The following is a 24,921-nucleotide window of genomic DNA, read 5'->3' on the forward strand; positions in this document are numbered from 1 at the left end:
ACCATACAATATGTGTATATTTGATATTGGAAAGATGTCTAGAGTTCAAAAATGACGATTGAAATATCCAAGAAATTGACCAAAATATCCAAGATGGCGTCTCAAAATTCAAGATGGCGACTGTTTAATGAAATTTTAGGACCTGAAACCATGCAATATGGGTATATTTGGTTGGGCGAAGAAATCTGGACTCAAAAAATAACAACCAGAATATCCAAGATGGCGGTCGAAAATCCAAGATGATAGCTCAAAATTCAAAATGGCTTCTGTTTAATGGAGTTGTAGGAGTCTGGAGTCCAAAAATGACGATTAAAATATTCAAGATGGCGACCAAAATATCCAAGATAGCATCTCAAAATTCAAGATGGCGGCGTAAACTTCAAGATGGCGGCTATTTAATGGAGGTTTAGGCTCTAAAACTGTACAATATGGGTATATTTGGTATGGGGAAGACAACCGGAGTTAAAAAATAGCGACCAGAATATCCAAGATCGCGTCGCAAAATTCAAAATTGTGGCTGTTTAATGGAGTTTTGGGCTCTAAAACCATTCAATATGGGTGTATCTGGTATGGGGAAGAATTCGGGAATTCAAAAAATGGCGACCTGAATTTCCGAGCTTCCGGACTCAAATCCAAAATGGCGGTTCAAAAGTCAAGATTGCGGTTGTTTCTCAAGAGTTTAAGGCTCAAAAATCAAAAGCTAGATAAACGATATGATCTCTGATGCCATGAAATGGATTTCTGTTAAACGTATGAAAATGCGACATGTTCATCAACATGTCACTTGAGTCGTGTTGAAATGTGTTTTCGAAATCACGAGAAAGGCGCCATCACCGCTAGGTGGATTAGTTAGGAGATTCTATGGTATTTTTCCAGTAAATCTTTGTTGAATCCTATCGTTTTTCCAGGAGTTCTTTGAAGATTTTCCGCAAGAGTTCTTTTTTGGTATTTGTGCAGCAGAAGCTCCTTCTTGGAACACTTCCAAGAGTTGTTAATGGATTCTAACTTCATTCGTCTTTGGAATTTATCCAATATTTCTCATTACGTTTGCTTCAAGAGTTCCTAAAGAGAATCCTACCGGAGTTTATTCGAGAAATCGTTCAGTAATTGTTTCTTGGAGTCTTCCAGGAGTCGCTTTTGGGAATCCTCCAGGAGTTCCTTCTGCCAATCTTCAGAAGTTCCTTGTGGGAGCCCGCCTGGTGTTGTTCATTTGAATCTTGTAGAAGTAATATCTGGCAATCCTCCAAAAGTTCTTTGTAGGAATCCTTCAGAAGTTCTATTAAGAATTTTCACAAAAGTTCTTTCAAGAAATTCTCCAAGAGTTCTTTTTGAGAAGCCTTCAGGAATTATGGGATCCCTTAAGGGTAACCCTCCTGAAATGGCCAAGCAGAATACAGAAGCATAAATCGCAGTTCGTCCAACTGTCAAATCAAACGCCTCATCAAAAAACAAACCAGTTCGCACCACTTGTCTTGCTGTCAAGCCATCTGAATGGTTCAACTATAGCACATCATATAGCATATCATCCATACCATAGAGAACCATTCTCCAAATGGTTGTCGTGCACTGTTTGACACTTTCTCTACGCCTGCTTGTTTCGCATTCCCTTTCGACACCTTAATCGTAATAAAGTCGTCTGGCGGAATCTAATTACCATTGCAAAACATAGAGCCGTCCGTCCTTCGTCGGACACGGTTAATAGTCATTGTACCAATCGCGAGACAGATGTATGTTTTTTTGTATCATTCTTTCGTAGTTTTGTTTTGAACACCAAACTCGGTTTGTTATTGTGTGTAATAAGAACGGAAGAACCGCGTCGATCCAATTCGTTCGTAGTCGCTTGATAAATTTTAATTACCATTGACGTGACGTGCACGCTGTAATAAATTTGAGGCTTTTGTTTTTTTTTTCGGTTCATACGGCGGTCTCGCGGTTATCAGTAGATAATTTGAGGAAACACAGGGTTTTATATTATGTAAAGTGCAATAAAATACGCTTTGGGGAACTCGAAGTTACGATTGGGTTCAGGTAAGCGTGTGAAGTGACCCTTTTAGATTGTTCACGATTTGCTTCAAGTCAATTAAGCGGTGCAATAATCCATCGTACTGGGAGAAAATGAGTAAACTAGCTGTGATTTCCCTTGCGTAGGGACGTAAGATCTCCGTCCTTGTAAATATACGTAGAACGTCGGTCCAGTGGAATTCGGTTTGGCGTAGTGTCGCCAGAGATCGATGTAGATATAGTAATTCATAAATAAAAACGGGAACCAAATTCCGATAGCAATATGATGAACGGGGAACGAAAGAATGAGTCCTTCAAACTGCTACAGTTGTCGGACGATTCCAAAAGTCTGTCAGACCTTGAACTGCCGGAGATCGTCAACCAGAGGAAACGGAAAGTGCGAAGGTTAGTCTTGAGATCGAGAGATGCGTGTTTTCTCTTTTTTTCTATTTTTAGAAACATCACAGACGTATCTAGAAGGCAGGAGCGAACAAGTTTTGAAATGATCCCTCGGGATCCATTCTTTAGGTACTGAACACTTCAACCACCTTCAGCCTTGAAGGTTCTAGAGCACCCAGAAAGATTTGGATACTCTCTTGCTGAGGATTGCGGACTGAAATTTGACAGCAGCCAGGCTGCTGCCAAACCTAAAAAATTATCAAAGTGTGCCAGGATACAAATTCGGTTTGCTTAGTCACGCTAAAGCAAACGAAACGTTAAATGACACACAAACTTTGCCATCTGACACAAACATATTTTTCTAACGTTTATCTGTACGAAAATTATGTGTAAAACATGCCCAATGTTTGCAAATTATCCTTTCAAGCCCATATAGAACCAATCGAGCTGAATATATACGTTTGATTGTAACTTTTGCTATTATTCATCTGTTTAAACTTTGTGTGAAGCAGTTCATGCGTGCACTTTGAAATAAATCTCCATGGAGATAAGCAACTCAACAACGGGGAGCACTGGAAGAAAACGTACGTGCTCAAATTGAATGACCAAAATAATTGAGTCCGCACACCTCAGCTCTCTTGCGCCTCCTAGATCCGCATATGATCGTGGCGTATTATACCGGCAATTTTCCACTTTCTTCGCTCACGTCTCAACCGTACATTTCAGAAAAACACGTACAAGGACAAACTCGGGCCGACACGATGACGATCACCATCGGTCAGCGGTGGCCGGATCGCACATCGACTGCAAAAACTTCGGCCTGTGGTTGGCCATACTAATGACGGTAATGTGGCTGTTCATCATATCGTACATCACGTCGGTGGTACACAGCGAGAACCGCCGACTAGAGATAGCAATACAGAAAGGTGAGTAAGTCGGGTGGATAGAATACGGCGTTGTTTGCCCATTGGAAGTGTATCGTATACAGCGGTAACAGATTGTTTTGCGCGGGGAAAGGGTGCTAAACGAGGTCGCTAATTTGTTTGCAGTGAAATGTTATGGATTTCCCTATTTAATAATGCTGAATGGCTTTTAAACCTTTGAAGCCGGAACTTTTCCAAGCGTTATTAAGGAACTTTTTCTACATTTTTCTGTTATTTTGGTGCTCAATAGCATAAAAAGGGTAGAATATCATTCAGAATATTTTTCTGGATATCCTAGGTCATTCAAATTGTTCTTGAGTTTAGATCGTAAAGTCTACGGATGTAACGGTAACTTCTTTCATTATACAAAACTATTATTTGTAATATATCATGCCCAGTAAGTCTTCTGTAAATTCAATAGGCAGTATCGGATCTGTTGGGCAGGGATGGGAACACTCACTTTCAAAGAGTTACACTCACTTGCTATTTTCTCAGCTCAGAAGCATGCAATCAAGAAATGATGTATGGACGACTTTTGCCTTGTGGTTTTGTCTAAAACTTTGCCGAATGGAGTAGGGGTCGTACACGAATCCCAACGTCGTGACAGAGCTGAGAAAGCAACTCTCCACGAGGTGAGTGTAATTTACATTCACCTCGTGGAGAGTTGCCTTCGAAGCTCCCTCACGACTTCGGTATGCGTGTGCGACCCCTACTCCATTCGGCAAAGTTTTAGACGAAACCACAAGGCAAAAGTCTTCAATACATCGTTTCTTGATAGCACGCTTCTGAGCTGAGAAAACTTCAAGTGAGTGTAACTCTTTGCAAGTGAGTGTTCCCATCCTTGCTGTTGGGTCCTGTCCTAGGTCATCCAAACTATTCTTGAGTTTAGATCCTAAAGTCTACGGGTGTAACGGTAACTTCTTTCATTATACAAAGCTACGATTTGTAATCTATCATGTCGTGTAAGTCTTCTACAAGTTCAAAAGGCAGTATCAGATTAGTCGGGATATCCTAGGTCATCCAATCTGTTCTTGAGTTTAGATCCTAAAGTCTACGGTTGTAACGGTAACTTTTTTCATTATACAAAGCTACTATTTGTAATCTATCATGTCCAGTAAGTTTTCTCAAGTTCAATAGACAGCATCGGATCAGTCGGGATATCCTTGGTCATCTAAACTGTTCTTGAGTTTAGATCCTAAAGTCAGCGGATGTAACGGTAACTTCTTTCATTATACAAGGCTACTATTTGTAAATCTATCATGTCCAGTAAGTCTTCTTCAAATTCAATAGACAGTATCGGATCTGTTGGGATATCCTAGGTCATCCAAACCGCTCTTGAGATTACACTCTAAAGTCTACGGGTGTAACGGTGGCATCCTTCATTATACAAAGCTACGATTTGTAATTTATCATGTCCAATAAATCCGGGGCCATGCAAACTATTAGGATGTTTAATATCTAGCATCTACAACAATTGCAGTTTCTGTTTTGACTATATAGAGTTATGTTACATAATCTATTATGCTTACTGGAGCTCACAGAATACAACCAGAGACTACGACATAGCTAAATTATCAAAAAATATTATTGTGTAACATTACTATCTGAAATGAAATCGCCTCATGTCACAGTGGTTGTTTTTATCGCTTCATAAAAGTAAGGAAGCCCATAATATCCCAAAAATATATAACAACGCTTATTGTTCCTCCAACTACTGTGGTAAGTACAGTAGGTTATGTAACCACAGACAAACAGACGTAACTCTTAGAGGAAATCCATCAAAAACTTTTGTCCGGTGTCATTTTCATGAGCACACTGCCAACTGTTGGTAGAACCGCGCGCGACACTGTCGGCCATGATGGATTTCGATTTGTTGTTTTGCTGACACGCACACTACTTCACAAATTGCCTGTAATTTTCGTTTGCATCATTTAGCAACGTGTACACTGGCAAACATCAAAGCGATTGAACACTAGCGCATCTGGTGGAACGATCGCGAAAATCAAATGAAATTTGAATTGATCGTAAAATGCATGTACCAAGCCGTTTTGAAGAGTGTTACGTCTGTTTGTCTGTGATGTAACACTATTCAACGTAGTGGAAAAACTATTATCACAAGTGTAGATCTGAAGCTATGGTCTTCGGAGTAGTGTTGTGGATCTGGAATATCTCAAAACAATCTTGAAATAACTCATGATATGCCGATTACAGATTACAGTTTTAAGTTTATTATGAGAATAACTACTGTTACTATCAAGAGCTGAACGTCAGGATATTTTGGACGACTCTTATAGGTAAATCCAACGGAAGCTAACGATCCCTCCGCATCTGGTGGCAGGAATGAGAACCCTACGAAAAACGTGTCTCCGCAAAAAAGTGCCATGGCGCAGCATAGGCAAAGTGCACTTTTTTCACTTTTTCGTATCGAATTCCGCATCGTAGAGAAACAAACGAGTACTTTTTGGAAAGAAAATTTACTCCTCTTTCAGATGCGTTCAGATCAGATAGGTACTTACGAACAATTTATGTGATTAATATGAGGAGCTCTTGCTATGCCTCCGGCGGGCGATCTTCCGGATTTTTTGTTAGCTGGCCAATCCGATGTCTGTCGGCGTTGGCATCAAGAATTATGATAATGGAAGCCATTGCAAATGGAAAATAGCAACTTGTAGAGCAAAAAATGAGTAAAATTTGACAACAAAAAATGACTTTTTTATGTAAAAAACGGTTTTCTCCTTATCTCACCAAGCGCCTCTACAATTGGGGGTCATCTGGATTAGCCTATTGTCCCAAAGGTTCATAATAATATATAGTAGACTTCAGGTTGGTCCAGTCACCTTGATTGATTATGAAACGTTACTCAGTATGTCAGATATAGCTGATGTTACGAGTGTAGACCTGAAGTTCTGAACTCCAATGTAGTTTGGCTAACCTGGAATATCCCTGTAATGTCTCTAAATGACATTAGAGATTTCAAGAGCTTCGCGTATCCCAGCAGATTATGCAATGCTATTATTTATGGCGAAAACACCTAAAGTTATTCTTGTAGATTTGAAGGACTTCATTATAGAACAGTTTGGACGATCCTGAATGTCCAAAAGGTTTGTAATAAGCTAGTAGATTTCAGATTGCTCCAGTAACTGCGGTTGAATATGTAACGTTACTCAGTATAACAGATATGGCTACTGTTACGAGTGTAGACCTGAAGTTCTGAGCTCCAAGGTAGTTTGGCTGACCTGTAACATCCCTGTAGTGCCCATAAATGACATTGTAGAGGATAAGAACTTCACGAATCCCAGTAGGGTATGCAACGCTATTATTTGTGGTGAAAATAACATAATAGGGTTACTCACTAAACAGATTAAATTGCTGCGTAAGCCATGATTTCCTGCTTATTTGAAATGTTTCGTGATTTTGCGAATGAAATAATCAAAGATTGCCTTGGTGATCGCGTCGTTTAATCGGTTGACGCTGTTTAGTGAATCCCCCTAATATAATTCTTGTAGATTTGAAGGACTTCACTATAGGACAGTTTGGAACACCTAGAACATCCCAGAATATAAAACACCTTTTGATATTCATGGCAAAGGTTAAATGAATACATATGAACGTAACCCACATCCAAGTTCAGCTTTTAGATCAACTGGTATGTCAATTATTTCCTTTTTTGTAAATTTCATGGTGTTCAGGATGTTCTAGGTTGTCAATGAAGCCCCAAATACGAATATATGCATTTTCCCTAACAGAGGACTGAATTTGCAGCAACTGTTGGATCTTAGAACTGCACCGCGCTTGCGTTGTATACGACAAGCGAGGTTTTTTGGTGGTGTTGTACTTTTTACAACGGCGCGCGTCCTCAAAGGTTAAGGTTCATATAATGTAATCGCATAAATCTCCCATAAAAACAGGTGATTCAAAATCGGCAGTCAATGAAAGAAAATATTATCCAACGGATGTTTTTCCTCACAAAATTCCCAAAATTGGGATCATCCAAGATATCGGTATAGGCAGGGCCGGATCTAAGGGGGGAGTGAGGGGGGGGGGGCTGGGCCCCGGGCCCCCACATTTTAGGGGCCCCCACAAAAACCATTTTTGATTCAAGTACTGCACAAAAATAAATAAAAACTGTATTGCTCATCGCGTTTGTACCTCCGAGGGGCCTTCACAATCGCTCGGCCCCGGGCCCCCACAATCCTTAATCCGGGCCTGGGTATAGGTCTTTGCGTTAATTTTTAGAGAGGAATTTGGAGTCTTCTATAAGTAATGTACAAAGGCACAATTTTAGTATTATATACACTCCCGTTCAAAAGTTTGGGGTCACCCCCTCAAAAACATGTCATTTTTTAGGCCCATATCTCCGCCAATTTGCGTCCGATTGGTTTCATTCAAAAGATAATAAGTCAAAGAAACTTTGAACATGATTTAAAAGAAACTTTTTCAAAAAATTTTGACCCCAAACTTTTGGTCGATGACATCAAGGATTAATTTACTTAATAACTTTTTCTAGATTTTTTAGCTAACTTCTGTAATAATCAGTTGAAAGCTAATAGAAAATGCGTCATATTACCGCTCTCATCTTAAAATTTGGTCGACCCAACTTCCAGCGACACGGCCGTAAGTTTACATTCATTTTTTAGAAAATTTGGCAACTCTGGGTTAAGTTTACATACAATTTTTTTTGAAAAAGTTTCTTTTAAATCATGTTCAAAGTTTCTTCCACTTATTATCTTTTGAATGAAGCCTAGGGTTTTGAAATCGGACGCAAATTGGCGGAGATATGGGCCTAAAAAAATGTCATGTTTTTGAGGGGGTGACCCCAAACTTTTGAACGGGAGTGTAAATAAGTGCAATATATACAACAGCCAATTCCATTATTTGACAAATAAAACCATGTAATCAATGTCCATTGAACAATGAAAACTAATGTGAAAATAATGATAACACATTAGAAAGGTCAAAACAATATAAAAAAAGTCACTACTGCAATTTGTTGTGAGATTCAAATGCCAAAAGCTCAACAAAACCCGCAAAGGCTTTGTGCTGCGAGCTGAAATGTGCAAGGACGGAGATGGAAGCCTCTTAATGGATGAACTCGAAATGATTGAAAGGTGAAAGCACTACTTCAATGAACACCTGAATTGTGCAATGTATGAAGGCATGGCATGGTTCAAGGGAGCTTATAAATGACAACGAAAGTACAGCAGAAGAATATAATGAACCAACTCCCATGCATAGGGAAGTTAAGAACAAACGTATTGGAGCCCTAGTTTATTATTGCATCAGAACCTCAGCTGCACAAATCTCAAGAAGCAAACTTCTAACGATAGTGTATCTTTTATTTTGCTTTTGCTCACCTGTGATAAGTTAGAAATAAGAAGATTCGGTGTGCTGGTGTAGTTTTTTATGAGGTTTGTGCGCTTAAAATCGCGAGTAGATGCAAAATTCGGCCATTGCTGCAACCATTATGGGATTCCAACGAGCTTGTCCTTAAGAAGGCATTAACCTGCTCGAGATGATAAGGCATTTCGCAAGAATCGTATGGCAGCTGAACTTATCAAGATGGGTTCAGATTACTTAGCTGCCTCTTAATAGTCGAGATCAAAGAAATCGTTCAGACAACCAATTTACACGTACATATAAAGAAGTTTATGGTCGCGTTATACGTAAAAGATACGTGAAAGTTACATCGCATAAGATATAGCCAGAGCCGGATCTAAGGGGCGCCCGGGGGCTATTTTAGGGCCCCCTACAAAAACCGTTTATGCTTGCTAAACATTAACTTTATGTACATTTCTTAATTTTGCTTTGGCTGACCAAGCCATGTGGGAAATTACACCGTTGAAAATGCTTTGACATCCATGTGCACAGCAGAATATGTGCTCGATGAACAAATTGAGATTTGAATGATGCAAAGAAATCCACGTACTCCGGTGAGACTCGAACTCGCGACTCCCAATTCAAGCTTTGAACAGCCCACCATAGTACGCCACTGGCTTCCAAAACCCACCACCAGATGGACAAGCAGATCTTGTTGGGAGCCTGGAAGGAATGACGATAAAAAAATAAAGATGGCCGGGTTAACAGGCACAATGATGAGACAGGGACACGAATGGTCTAGGTCGCTGACCAAGTATGAAGGACAGTGACCCATTTGGACTACCCCCCCCCCCCTTTGTTGGGAAGTTCGGACAAGTCCCGCCGTCAACCGAGTCCATCGCCGTATTCGGCAACCCGAAGACCAGAAGGGCCTGAGAAAGTCGGCATCGCTATCCCGCAGGTCACCGAAGCGCAGAGATTGGAAAGCCGCCTTCGTAGGAGATCAGGTGGTGGTGAAAGGTGGTAGAAGAAGGAGCCCCGAAGAAGAAAAGCAAAGATCAGGTTAGAGTAGGATTGAGAATGTGGGAAAGTGTAGAGAAGAACCCGGAAAAGTCCGAGAATAAATGTGCGTAAGAATGTCCCAACTAACATTTTCAGCGCATAAGCTTCAGTCATTTGCTTTCTGTTGTGTAATAATCGGATAAAAGCTAGTCAAATATAAACCATAAGCTAATACACGACTGCAAAACAAGCACCATACAGCTACCGAACTCTGTTTTCAGATATCAATCACTTGTTACTGGGACTGCCTTTATTTTACTCTATTCCAACTCCGGGAGATTTCCCGGAAGATGTGAAAACTTGAACATATCGAATATGAGCCCCCACTAACAAAACAAGCAGCTACTATACAGTACAATTCGTAATACTGACAAATCTACACACCAGCAACGTTTTGAAGGCCGTTATTTAATATTAATACAGCTTGAAGCTGTAATAAAGAAACTAGACCAACACGGCCTGTCGGATGTAAACATTATTGTCAAAACAAACTTTAAGTGGGATATATAGCTACTACACAAACACTTTACAGCTATCCATCTCTGTGCTGTGAAATTACTTGGATTAGTTTTTTTATTGCATTTAATCCAACTCTGGAAGATTTGTCGGAATATATGCAAATCGAATATGAGTCCCAACCAATAAAACAGCTGCTTTTACGTTTGTACGTACGTTTTGTAATGTTGCCCAATACAAAAAACAGCAGCGCTTCGTAGTTGTTTAAAGATGATTCTTTCAGCTGGAAGCTGTGACGAAGAACCTGTTGGCGCAACCACACAGCTTGTTAAATGTAAACACTATTGCGTTTGACGTTTCACAAGCTTCTGCAGCAAGATGAAGTTGGGTAAGGTTTCTTGTGGCACAATTATAAAGCCTTGTCTGGAGTAAAACAAAACGAGCTAGTTTCTGTGCTTTTTATATATAGCAATGTGGCAGCGAGGACATCATCGGGACCAGTGGATACGGAGATCGGGAGTTCGATTCCAAGTAGCGGCAAGTACTTTAATTATTCAATTTTAAAAGCGATAGTTCTAGTTTCACATGTATTGCATTACGGTATCCATATCCTTATTATATTTATTCGATTAATTTGGGGATGCCGTATAACTACAGTCAGGTCTTTTTAACGCGGTTTTTATTTACGCGGCCGCGTAAATGAAAACTCCGTACAAAAAAAAAAATCATCATCTTATTTTTGCACGATTCGTTGAGAAATGGTAAGATTTTTTTTATGCGGTTTTTTGAATTTTGAACTGAGTTTTTTTTCACGCGGTATGTATCCCCCGCGTAAAAAAACCTGACTGTATTATTTAAAAACTGTAAAAAGGCTGAAAACCCGCCTTCCCAAGATGTTATTCAGTTAAACCGTATTGAGGACGCTTTGTTGACGTTTACATTGACAATACCCTGTTGGTTTGAACGACACCTCATGGAAACCAACGGGGTTCATTTTTTAATTTAAACTTCTAGTAACCCTGTGGGCATCGAAAAACACACTGATGGCAACCCTTTTTGCTTTTTGTTTTGATTCTGCGTTTCGTTTCACTCCGTTCCATGGCCAGAATGACGTTTGAACCATTTTTAGTTTAAACGATGTGCAGATTAGAGGGGGTCAAATTAAAAAGTGTTCAGATTAGATGAGGTCAAACCAACGGGGGTAGACGGTATATGTTAATTGGGGTAACATAACATCAGTTATTTTTTGTACTACAGTGCAGGGAATCGTTCCTGCCCGCAATTAACTGGTCGAGAAGCATTCCGACCCTGAGGTGTTGTTTCAGTCTCAGGAAGGCTACTGAGCTATTCGGCAGTTATTACTCTCAATAAGTTTAGGGGGGGTTCTATCAGGAGATCTCAGGAACCTTTCAGGCGGTCCCGATAGGTTTCAGAGGGTTACCTGGAGGTTTCAGGGGCGTTTCAGTATGCTTTCAAAGGCCTTCAAGGGAATCCGATGCGGTTTCAGAGGTGATCAGGGCGTCTCAGGGAGGTTCCATGTGGCCTCAGGGGGCGCTTCAAGGGGTCTCAAAAAGTTCTAGGGGATACCAGAAGATCTCAGGGGCATTACAAGGAGGCTCCAGGGGTTCCTAGGGGCAATTCAGAGGGTTTAGGGAGGGTTTCACGAGACTTCCAGGTGGCCTCAGAGACGCATCTCAGGGGCATTTCAAGGGGCTTAAGGAAGGTACCAGAAGATTTCATGGGCGGTTCAAGAGAGTCACATGAGGTTTCAGGTGGTACCAATAGGTCTTAAGGCGAAACTGGAAGCATTTCCTCACTTTTTGGTTTTTGATTTTTTATTAAATAACGAAGCAATATTTTCAAAATCGGTTTTCGTGCACATGTAGAGTATGGATCAAGGTATCTTCTGTTTTTTTTTGTAGTGGAAAATGTTTTTCGTTTTCACAGAAACCATTTTTGAACAAAATTTCACAAAAAAAATGGTTTCTGCAAAAATGGAAAACATTTTCCATCTCAAAAAAATTCAGAAGATACCTTGATCCATACTCTACATGTGCACGAAAACCGATGTTTAAAATATTGCTTCGTTATTTAATAAAAAATCAAATACCGAAAAAATGAGAAAATGCTTCCAGTTTCGCCTTAAGGGCGTTTTAAAGAAGTCCCAGGGAATTTCGAGAGGTACCATGAGGTCTCAGGGGCGCTCCAGGGGCATTTCATGGAGCCTCAGGGGGTTCCGTTGGGCCTTTGCGATGCTTGAATGGGTCTCAGGATATCCAGGTAAGTTCCAGAGGATCTCAGGGGCGTTTCAGAGGGTTTAAGGGGCAGGGTACGGTCATGAACCAGGTACACCAAAACCAAATCCACTCCTCCCTCGTTCATACAATAATTAGAAAATTTGTACGGAGCGTAGACATTGACTAGAACCCGGGGAAGTTCAAGAGCGCCTCAGGGGTGTTGCAGGGAGGCTAAGGTGGTTCCAGGAGGTGTTTAGGATGCTTCAAATGGTCTCACTAGATCTAGGCACCCCATGAGACTTTCTTGAAACGCCCCTGAGATCTCCTGGTACCCCCTTGAAACACCTTGAAATGCCCCTGAGACCCATCGAAGCGGTCCTGAGACCCCCTTGAACGCCCATGAAACCCCCTGGGACCCTCTTGAAACACCCCCGAGGTTTCTTGGTACCCCTTGATACTCCCTGAAATGCCCCTAAAACGCCCCTAAGACCATCTGGAACTGCCCTGGACACTCCGGAGGCCCCTTGAAGCGCCTAAGAGGAATCCCGCTGAGCCCCCTGAAACGGTCCTGATACCCCATCGGACTCCCGTGAAGGCCTCTGAAAATCCTTTGGAACGTCCCTGAGTTCTACCAGGTACCCTCTCTGAAACTCCCTGGGCTGGGACCTCCTTGAAACGACCTCAAGATCTCCGATACCCCCAAAACCGCCTCTGAGACCCTTATGAACTCTTCTGGAACTCCCTGAGACGCCCTGATGCGCCCCTGAGTCCCATCGGACCCCCTGAAACCCCCCTGAAACCTCCAGGCGCCCCCTGCAACCGCTTGAGACCACCAGAAACGCCCCTTTAACCTCCCTCTACTCTACCTTATAAACGCCCCCTGGCCGCCGATGCAATTACATGTTATTGTGCACAGTATTGGTTCTGAATTGCTCTCCTCTTTTTGTGCAGGTCATAAAAATGGCGCAAAAATTAAAAGTGCATAAAAAAAACCTGCATAAAAAGAGGTTTTAGAGTATACAGTATTTTACCATATCATTTTGGAGTCAAACAGATGTTGATCCTTTTGCTCAATCCTTGTCAATTCCTGTGTACTTAAAACCTTGCACAATCACCAACGGCAGTATACTGCCGTTTTACATATAACCGTCCCATGTAGATAGGAGAATTCGTTGATCAGAACAGCAGTATACTGCCTATGATCGCATATCTGTCCCATATGAAAACTCAGCAAATATGGGACTGATGTGCGATCATAGGTAGTACAACTCATCGAATAGAGTATCCTTGAATGTTTAAAATCTTTCGCTGCACGATAATGCGATTCCATTCGTGCAAAACTTCCTATCGAAAGTTCCTTAGATTTTTCCTCCTTCTTAAACCAAAACTACTCTTGCAAAAAGCAAACATTTTCCGGAAAACTCACTAACAAGAAAAGCTCTCTCTCACATTCCTTTGTACAACAGTAGGCCTTCATCACGCAAAAAAAAATGCACACATTTCTTTCTAGTAGTGGATCTGTGTTATACAAATACATATTCTTTACACAGACTTTTAAAACCGTATAAAAGTTTGAAGTTACGAGAATAAAAAAACAAAGGATTTGCTTATAAGATATTAAGACGCTGAAAACCCGCGTAGTTACCTATCACATGACTCGATTTGGAGTGATTTAATTTAGCGTGATCCACCATCACCGAAAAGCTCTGTCTCTGAGAGAACAACCGAGTTAACTGTGCTCACGGAACTCGATAGCAACTCGGTGGGTGCTCCCAGCCAGCAAAGGCCATCACATTTTTCCACCCCAATCAGTTATCGCTCGGAATCGGTAACACTTGTACGGTCGTCGTCGTAGCCGTCGTCCCTAGACCTCGTGGAGACAAAGCACGGTGTCCGTGGCCTTCCCAGAAGAGCGGGAATCCCCCGTTCCTTTGGACCGAGTGTGTGTGAGGAAAAAAGTTTAACAAAAAAACAGAACTTCGGGGTGGAAAATTCTTCTCGTTACTAGTAAGTGTTGATGCGGGGAAAAAAAGGACGCGCGTGTCCTCGAAGGAAATAAAGTGGAAAAGCGGAGATGCCAAAATAAGGAAGGGTTGAAAAAGTGTTGAATTTTGCAGCGGAGTCCCAAAATTCTTGGTGGGTTATTGCTCCCCATTTGTGTGCTTGGAACCCCTTGCCTGGCTCGTATGTTGATGACATGGAAAGGAAACAAGTGTTCTTGGCTGTGAGTGGTTTATGATAGCACGTCTGAAAGACGAAAATATATGAAAAGTGATACTTGGTCGTGGATAAAAACCAAGCACATAGGAGGGGAAGAAACACAATCGATATCAACCAAAAAGTTGTGAGAAGTGCTAGAAAGCCAAACGGAAAAAGTTCCTCTTGAGGAGCCCCAGAGTCTCCACAGTGGGGAAGAGAAAAAGCCATCAGGATGATCCATCTCGAAGCTATAAAGGTGAAACCTAGGAAAACAGAAAATTCCGCCCGTAATTGTGTGAAAAGTGAAAAGTTTGCTCTTCTTGTATTGTGCGATGGGTCTTGCTCACGTTCAGTGCTTGGCGGCAGTGTAGATACGTAGGTACTCCTACGTGGGAAATTGGATTAGAACGAGCAAGGTCGCATTTTCGGTAGAGACGGCCCACTGAAGACGAATCGTGATACAGTGGCATACTTTTGTATGTGTACCAGGCACCTTTCTAATAATGAGTTAATTTGGAAATACCTAACAGAAAAGATATTGATTTCCCAGCAAGACCGAAACAACAAAAAAGGCTTATTTTAGCATGTTGTTTTATCAGTTAGATACAGGTAATCCAAAGATCCCTAGGATATAGCATAGCACAGTTTTTATCAGTGTTATCAAAATTATCTTAAAAATCTATATATCTATATCGATATAAACTGTTTTGCAGAGTGAAATACTTCTCGAAGCAAGAACCTACTGCTAAGGTTATAACTGCGTTCCAATATCAGTTTGGTCGAATATTTGGTCGAAGTAGAAACCATCTGTGTAGGTATACGGGCCCTAACGGTAAACGCGTGGATATTCAACTAGAGAGGATCACGGGTTGAATTCCCAGTCGGTCGAGGTACTTTTCATAATGCTAATTTCTGGAAAGGCCCAGCCTTCTAAACTGTGTAACAAATAGTTAACTTTCAAGGCATAATTTAGAAATACACCCTTGCTGAAAATGCCATCATTCCTAGCAAAAACTCTTGACCAAATCTTAAGGAATTTCCATTCTTAGTTTGTAAAACATGTTTTGAAATACTTCTGATGTGTCGCAATATTTTAGGTAACGATGTTATACACGTCCCTAGGCAACTTGTAGGAGAGTTGTTAAGGTGTGTAGGTCCAAAGCGTTCACTTTCAACAACGCTTTTTTTCTCACCTAGAAGAACTTCAAATTAACGCCCCAGGTGTCTCACAATTTAAATCTTTTAATAAATTTGTTATCAAAGGTCAAGTTCCAATAAAATAAGCATGATTTGACGAAAAAAAATGGAAGTCTTTGGTGTAGTTCAAAAAAAAAATCTTCATTGTAGGTTCTAAATATCTGATAATTTTCTCGAGTTCTATTTCAGCACAACTTCTACGCTATCGTTATATTCTGATCCCGTTGTTAGATACAATACAGCTCTAAACAAGTGAAAAAGGTGATAACCACTCAAGAAGAATAGAAAAAGGACTTATAAATTGGGGCAGAAATATAACCCGATAAACGCCTTAAAGTATGCAATGCATGGTCCTTGTAATTTCATGTAGTTTTGACTGCAGTGTTCAACCTTTCTCAAATTATTTTTTTTTAACAAATCAAATAAAGAGTGCTCACTATGTGTAGCATAACCAAACGTTAGAATACTGTAGAAGTTAGATTTTGCGCAGATAATGGTTTCTAATAAAGTAATTGAGTTTTTTCTTCGTTACCCCACAAACTCTCTTTACGTACTCACCATACGTAAACTTTTCCGAAATTTTGCATGTTTTAAAAAGAAAATCGTGTTAAATACTGTTCCTTTTAATTTGTATCCTTTGACAGATACGTTTTTAGACCTCAACTATAAGATCGTCTTCAGTGTCTCGTACTTACAGGTATTCCATTAACGTGGAGCGGACCTGGTGTGATGGTTAGAACACTTGACTATCGCGCCGAGGACCTGGGATCGAATCCCACTCCCGACATACTCACAAAATGTGGGTTCTTCCTTCGGAAGGGAAGTAAAGCGTGGGTCCCGAGATGAACTAGCCTAAGGCTAAAAATCTCGTTAATATAGAAAAAAAAAAGGTGACCCCTAATTCAAGGTGTTATGCGGCTTTATGCTTACCGTACCTAGGAATGAATGGTTAGGGGGTCTTATGAAAACCTAATAGCAAACGGAGCCTGTGGAGTACCAGAGCACCCTCCACAGTATTTTGCCCTTACTGCGCTAACCGGATCAATAGCGCGGATGAGCTTGTGTTTCTCCGAGACAATCAGCTGCCCTTCTTCAATCTCATACACGAGGCTGAATAAGGGCGGGATTATGAAGATGTTATTAATTAGTTTAAAATTTCACCTATATGGTTTCGCATTATGCGTTTTACACAGTGTATTCTGTGCATCCTCGCCTTTGGCGCATTAGAATCGATACCGATCTGGCTTTATTGTTGCTGTTCTTTTTTGTGCTGTAATTGTTAAGAGCTTAATCTTGTCTAGTTTGGGTAGTAGCTACGGTTAAGATAGTTCAGATCAATCTTAGCATTAGCATTAGCATTAGCTCAGATCAATCTTCAAGTTCTTAGCCCAAGAACCTTACTTTCGTAAGGGGAATTTCTATCTAGGAAACTTTGTGAATCCGGTGTTTGCTACTTTCAGTAAAAATGAAATGGCAAACTCACGTGTCCTGCCTCGAGCATGTGTGCTTGTCAACAACGCAATCGTTGCTACACTCATCTCTGAACTAACTACTAGAGATGTATGTGCTATCACAATCGATGTACCTGTTGGAAACCTCAACAGGAAATACGTCTATAGTTCGGTTTATTTACCGCATGATGAACCATCCCCTACGGATGCTTTCAAGCAAGTCATTGCATAGTGCAAGGCCTTCCGCTAATTGTTGGCAGTGATGCTAATGTTCTCCATATAATCTGGGGCAGCTCAGATATCAATTTGAGAGGCTCCAGTTTGATGGAATACTTAAGTAGGACAGATCTTGGATTACTTAAAATGAAGATATGACGAAGCCACACCTCAAATTTTCAAAAGCACAAATATGAGGAACCGATAGTTGGATTGCGCTGAAAAGTTGATCGATTGGTTACCCGCTGATGGTGACCAATCGATCAACTTTTGAGCGCAAACCGACACTCGGTTCTTCAGATTTGTGCTCTTGAAAATTAGAGGTATGGCTTCGTCATACCTTCACCTTAACATAGGCTTCCGCCCAACCTTCATGGTATCTGCTAGAGAGGAAGTGTTAGACATAACGCTTTGCTCTAGCAGAATTAGTCCCGAGCTGACCAATTGGCATGTGTCAGATGAAGAATCTATATCTGACATCTTTTTTGAACATGTGAATGTTACTTCGCAAACTTTGCGTTTCAGGATAACCCGGTCAAACAACTGGGATCTCTTAACCGATTTGGTTGCAGCCAAATTTCATGGATACACTCCATCCATTGACACTCCATGTGGTTTAGATGATGCCGTTGATATTACAACGACCTTCATCATGGAAGCTTTTGAAAAAGCTTGCCCTCTGCGGTCCTCTGTGAAGACCACAAGAGAACCCCCTTGGTGGAACTCTATCTGATCTGGCGAAGCTCAGGAAACAATGTAGAAAGAGTTGGAACAGACGACGTTCGGCTGGATCGGAAGCGTTCAGGTCGGCTCGCAAGGCTGAAAAAACCGTTGTACAAATGTTTCCAGTTTGAGTGAAACCAGTCGGTTGAACAAAATCCTTGCAAAATCTAAGGGTTTTCAAGTAAACGAACTTCGTTTGCCAAATGGTGATTGCACTTCCTCTGATGAGGAAGTTTTGGAATGTTCATTCAATACACACTTCCCCGGATGTGTGGATATTACATTTTCTGATGAACCTGATATCTTTTCTTGTAGTTAAGGCTCTCTAGCTTAGGCTCAGAGTATCATAACTTTAGAATCAATTGAATGGGCACAAAATAGTTTTGCTCCTTTCAAATCTCCTGGGGCAGATGGGGTTCATCCTATTTTGCTTCAGAAGGGATCTGATTATTTTAAACATGTTTTGAAAAAAACTACTTGTTTGCAGTTTTGCTACAGGGTATATTCCCAAATCCTGGCGGGGTATTAATGTAAAGTTTATTCCGAAAGTAGGTCGTGCGTTGTATGAATAAGCAAAGAGTTTCAGACCTGCCCGTTTGAACTCTTTTCTTCTGAAATGCTTAGAACGCATTGTGGATCATCACATCCGTGATGTTCGTCTGGCCAATGTGCCTCTTCATGTGAACCAACATGCTTACCAATCTGGAAAGTCCACTGTGACTCTTTTACACAAAGTTGTTTGCGATACCGAGAAGACATTTGCTCAAAAGCAATCCTGCTTAGGTGTTTTCTTAGATATCGAGGGTACCTTCGGCAACGTGCCTTTCGATGCCATATTGGAAGCCGCACGGGGTCATGGTATCTCCAATGATTTCCAATTGAATTCACCAAATGCTCAAAAACCGACATCTTTTCTCGACATTGCGTCAAGCGGCGATTAGGAAATTGAGTGTTTGTGGATGCCCCCAAGGGGGAGTCTTATCACCACTTTTGTGGAATCTCGTAGCAGATACGCTATTGAGGCAACTCAATAATAGCGATTTTCCTACTTATGGTTTTGCCGACGACTACCTAACATTATTAGTCGGTATGTGCATCAGCACCCTTTTCGACCTGATGCAAAACGCTCTTCAGGTAGTTGAGGGTTGGTGTCGCCAATTAGACCTTTCGGTAAATCCAAGTTAAACATCTATTGTTCTTTTCACAGAAAGGCGAAACCGTAATGGCGTTCGACCTTTGCGTCTCTTTGATTCTGAAATCGATGTGACTGAACAGGTAAAGTACGTTGGAGTCATTCTTGATTCTAAGCTTTCCTGGACACCTCACATTGAGTTCAGAATCAAGAAAGCTTGTATGGCCTTTGGGCAATGCCGGCGAACCTTTGGTACAACTTGGGGTCTAAAACTCAAGTATATCAAATGGATTTACACAACTGTTGTTCGTCCAATATTGACCTATGGATGTCTTGTGTGGTGACAAAAGGGCAAAGTGAGAACGGTCCAATCAAAATTAGGCCATCTCCAAAGGATGTGCTTAATGGCGATGTATGGAGCGTTCTCTTCAACTCCCACGGCAGCGCTCAAAGTTCTCTTTGACGTTGCCCCACTACACATTCATCTCAAATAAGAAGCACTTTCTTGCACTTATCGCCTATGGGTACTCGGTTTACTATAGAGGAAACTTCTGTGAACCGCAGTTCAACACACACCTCGTTGTTTCCACTTTTGGTGAATTGGGAGAAAGTTGTCCTTGCATCAAGTGATCTTACAATTGCTTGTAATTTTCCATGTAGGACATTTTCCACGAAATTCCGTTACCGAGAAGAGTGGACATCTGGATATCTGGAGAGAAGTATTTCAGACGGCATTGTATGTTACACTGATGGCTCCCTCCCCTTTAAAGGAAGGGCTAGGGGCTGAATATACGGACTACTTCCGTTCAGGTAAATAGGTCTGGTATTCGCCTGATAACCATCCTAACGGAATCCTTGAATTTCCTTTTCTATACGACCTCGTACCCGTTGTTAAGAGCGGTCTCACACGGCGGTTCGGAAGTCAAGATGGCACCCGAGCCTTATAGCAAAGGATACGCCATCGTCCATTCCCGGACAATCTTCTCAGGCCAACCAGTTATCGCATAAGATGTTGAATAAGATGTTAAAGTGGAGGCGATATGCGTACATCATGCGCCTAAATGGAGGCATGCACGCATATGGCCTCCACTTTATCATCTATACGTATACGTAACGATTACCGGTTGCCTAGGTAGGCCTGAATCGTCAACGAGGAGTTCCCCTCTCGGCCGTCCAAGGTGGCCATGCCACGGCCGGCCAATCGTGTCTACGAGGGAAGATGCGTGACGCCTTGGCCCCATATCGACTATGCAAAATTTCAGCTCGCTCGGAGAAACTATATTTTAGCGCCAACCATTTTAAGTTTTCATAAGATTTATAGAAAAACCGTGTCTGGTTCGTAAAACCTTGAACATCCCGTTGGGTGTTTGTTGTTCACGTATTTCTCGGAACAAATCAATCACGTGGGGTGGGCGGACTCGTGAAGCCTTGTGCCTTATAACCTTCGCCGTCGCAACACCTACACTGGTTGTGATAGGAGCCTTTTCAGTCCCATGACTTATGTCCTGTTTCCATACACCCGAAGCAAACCTTCGGTGGCTCGTGCAAGGTCTGTTGACAAACTGAACAGTCCACCTTGAGCTTCCCTAGTTTAACGGACTTATTTGCGTCCGGCGCAGGTAGCTATACCAATGCTACCTGTATCCCTGCCGGGTCCTTCCGTAGCCGAACGGCTGCGATGGCCACCTGCGCCTTGCACCGTTTCAGCTGTGCCGTGATAACCTCTTCCGCATCAGTGATCTCTTCCAGGTTCTTCGTCTCAGAGTCACCTCCGCTGTAAGTGCCCTCACCTTGACACCCTCGCCAAGGACCTTTTCCATGAGAGTTTAGTAAGCGACGCTTGTCACGCTTGAGCTCGAGGATCATTTCACCCGTACGAGTACCTACGTCTAATACTTCGCACGTCGGCTCCCAGATCCACGAGCTTGGCGTCGCTCCTCATCGCCTTTAAGATGTCCGGCTCGGACGAGTCCGAGTGTATGTATCATTCGGAGTTTAATAAAACATTGTATAATGTTTTAAACAAATATGGATGCAAGTCACTGTATTTGAAGTCAGAGAAAGAGAATAAACCAGTGTGTTGTTGAAGGCAGTAGTGGAAAACTAGAGAATCCTAAAAGGAAAACTCCAAACAACGACTACGACGACGGCAGCCTATAAACACAAAGAGACGAAAAACTGGCACACGAAAGGATGCTTCTATGCTCAAGCACCGACTGGGCTCGTTGTCGCCGTCGTTTTCTCCATTTTTCCATCGTTCCGCTTTGACTAGGAACAAGGATAGGAACTGAGGTTCCGCCAACGACGACGACGACGACTGCTGCTACCGCCCACACTCAGTTTAGGCACTTGGGTTTGGGTGTCACATTGAATACGCATTTTCTCTCGTCCGGCGAACGACGAGCTTTGGCGGTGGGTGGCTGGGTTGCATGGAGCAAAGACAGAGTGTAAACGTACCTACATTCCAACTACTACCTATAGGAACCCCCTGGATAATGTGCTTTTACGTCTGCGATTGTTAACTGCTGCCGCAAGGTTGGACGGTAGGGATACAAGTTTTGCGATGCTAACAGCAGTTCTGAATTTAAGCTCTGAACTGGCTAAATTCTACATTTTCATTGCATTCTCTGCACCGGAGGTCTGGTAAATTTATAAGAGTGACTACCAACTAGGACAAAACCTGCTTCTAAGCTTATTGTTCTATGAGCGCTTCCACATTTATTAACTGAGAACATTATCTGCCAAAGATTATTTTGAATTTGTACATCGTGTGGTAGGCACAAAAATACTCTATGTCCGAGGAAACAAAGCAAATTTCCATTATCAAAAATTCCTGGACCGATCGGGAATCGAGCCCGTCACTCTTAATGCTGAATACCCATACATTTATCGCTGCGGCTGCTATATGGGCTTTAGGGGAGACTGAGGAGACTTGATCCCTGGGGAGACTTGTTCCCCCCATATTTGCTCGGAATCAAAAACATTTTTCTTCTAGCATATTTTTTCTAAAACTACTCCTGGACAAACGACTATGTTTTGGCTACAAGTGATTTCGATTGTACATTGCATTATTTTTTAACGGCTGATGGTTTGTTTTCAGTCCTTCAGAAATCTTTTAGGCGATTCCGAAAAATCTCAATAACTTTGTGAAAATTGAACCAAATGGTGTCAAAATTTCACAGCACATATTTTAAATAAAACACTTTCAAACTTATTTATCCAAATAAGGCTGTTGTTAACATATTTTAATTAATTCAGCTTAGTATACACAACAGTGACATGGGGAGATTTGATCCCTCGAGGATTACACACACATTATACACATGTGAAAAATAAAATTCTATTCTGAAGCCTCTATTTACTTGGAATTCTAGTCTATTCAACGATAAAATGTGTCAGATAATAATAACTTTTTTTTTTTTTTTTTATCACTCTTTGGCGAGCGTTCGTGCGAGACAGTCGCAACTTTTCGTTCGTCCGGTTTGTCTCCCGATACTATCCAGTTCGGTGGCTTTTTCCAGTGCTAGTTTTCCGAGTGATCAAGTGTTGAAGTGAAAATCCCTAGTGGGACGCGTGCGGTTGGCTAGGCCACAATTTTTGCCGCAAAAGTTCGTTTAGTTTGAGTAAAGTTCACGTTTTCATTTTATCACGTGGCGCATTGACCGATTATCGAGCACATCAGTGCAGCACCCCCCGCACACCGCGCCGCTCGCGCGGCCGTGATCGGCTTTTTCCAGTGAGTACCCAAGCTCATCGTCGTCGACAGCAGCAGCCCACCGAGAGAAGAGCAGAGAGCGTTCAACCGCCGCACACCAGCGCAGCGTCGGGCGCTCAGCAGCAGCTCGCTTCCTCCCTGTGCGGGCCATCCGATCGCTTGGACCTGTCGTCGTCGAGCCTGTGGCTAAACAGAGTGCACAAAGATAAGTACATAAAGTTACCTCTCGTTGTTCCCCCCTCTCCACTGACTCTTTGATTAGATTTAATTTGGTACATAAGCAGTTTTTTCTCTCTTTTCCTGTAGCGTTAATTTTGTCCCTTGTTTTTTGATTATTTCTCGTCCCTGTGATAGTGGTAGTTTAAGATTTTTGAGTGACCCGTGGTGGTAGTTAGCTACCACAATGGGCGATGATGATGATGGCGGGGGAACATCGTACCGCATCAACGAAGCTTCGTTATTGGCATCGGACTGCTCGAGCCAACAAGGCGATGTAAATGCTAATCCCTTTGTCTCCCTTCACCCTGGTGCTTCTGCAATGGACACCAACAGTAAATCTGTTTCGACGTCCCCCCGCCTCAAGGCCTACCCTCCCGACTTTGGCGGGCCATATGTTGTTTTCTTCCGACCCAAAGGCAAACGTTTGAACACCGTTCAAATCAGCAAGGATCTGACTAAGCGGTATTCTTCCGTTGTCTCCATTGACATGGTCGGTACAGCTAAGCTTCGGGTGACAGTAGGCGACCGAAAACACGCTAATGAGATTGTGGCCTGCGAGTTGTTTACACTTGAGTACTTCGTTTACCTACCAAGCGCGTCGATAGAGATTTCGGGGAAGGTCGCCGACGCATCTTTGACCTGCGAAACGATCATGCAAGGCTGTGGTCGTTTCCATAACCCTTCTCTCCCTCCTGTCCAGATACTGGATTGCCGGCAACTGCATTCGGTGTCCCAGGAGGGCGAGAAGAAGGTTTACACACCATCTGAAGAATTTTCTGTGACCTTCTCCGGATCTGCATTACCAGATCTGCTGGTGATTGGCAAACTTCGGCTACCTGTGAGGCTGTATGTACCGAAGGTAATGAATTGCATCAATTGCAAGCAGCTGGGCCACACCGCCCAGTACTGCAGCAATAAACCTCGCTGTGCAACATGCGGGGAGAGACATGTGGACGGTGCGTTTAAAACGCCGCCCAAGTGTGTTTATTGTGGCAGCGACCGTCCACATGATCTGATTGATTGCCCAAGGTACATACAGCAGAAAAAACATCAAAAACGATCGCTGCAGCAGCGATCACGGCGAAGCTACGCCGAAATGCTGAAAAAAGCTGCCCCGACCGTTGTGTGAGATATAAGATGTACTGCATAAAGCTGTGGAAAGGAGATTGATCACAGCAGGCGATATAGCGCATTTGAATGTGATGCGAACTGTCAAGCAGACAATGTTAGCATCCCTGCTTGCGTAGCAACAACTCCAGGCGTCACCCAACCGCGTTCACTCTTGCCACTTGCGAACCGACGGCAACTTGGGTAAGTTGTGTGTGCTGCACGTGAGGGGTGATTCCTTCCCAGTGAAATACTAAACTCCACATTGGCGATTTCCTGCCAGTTTTTTCATTTAATTGAGGAAATGGAACCTATATTTTTGCTGGGAGGAATCACCCTTCAATGTGCATGCATTAGTGAACAAGTGAGGGAAACACAAAACCCATATGTGAAAAGTGGAAGTTCGGTGTTATATTTTTCGGGGACGTAGCTCCCGCTGGAGCATGCCTGCGGAAAACTGTTTGTGCATGGGCAATTATCGACGGGAAAGAGTGTGAAAGTGCAACAAAAGAACGAATTCCAGCAGCGCTAGAGTGATCGAATCGTTTTGTTTTGTGCTTACAGCGTG

At 42.3% G+C, this 24,921-nt stretch overlaps 1 protein-coding gene across 9 annotated transcripts in view; it reads left to right on the top strand.

The window, feature by feature from the left end:
- Nucleotides 1–1,664: 1,664 nt before the first annotated feature.
- Nucleotides 1,665–24,921, top strand: part of LOC109416999 (uncharacterized) — a 91,478-nt gene continuing 68,221 nt past the window's right edge. For 2 of the 9 annotated variants that reach the window (XM_062853387.1, XM_029876583.2), the window contains exon 1: nt 14,112–14,530. Coding sequence is in view for 1 of the 9 variants with exons in the window: in XM_029876584.2 (XP_029732444.1) it covers nt 2,285–2,406; nt 3,127–3,326 (322 nt within the window). In the remaining 8 variants the exon portion in view is untranslated. The other 7 variants (XM_019691113.3, XM_019691114.3, XM_029876584.2 and 4 more) reach the window with 6 other exon arrangements.

Source organism: Aedes albopictus, chromosome 2 (genome assembly GCF_035046485.1).
Source record: "Aedes albopictus strain Foshan chromosome 2, AalbF5, whole genome shotgun sequence".
NCBI classification, from domain to species: domain Eukaryota; kingdom Metazoa; phylum Arthropoda; class Insecta; order Diptera; family Culicidae; genus Aedes; species Aedes albopictus.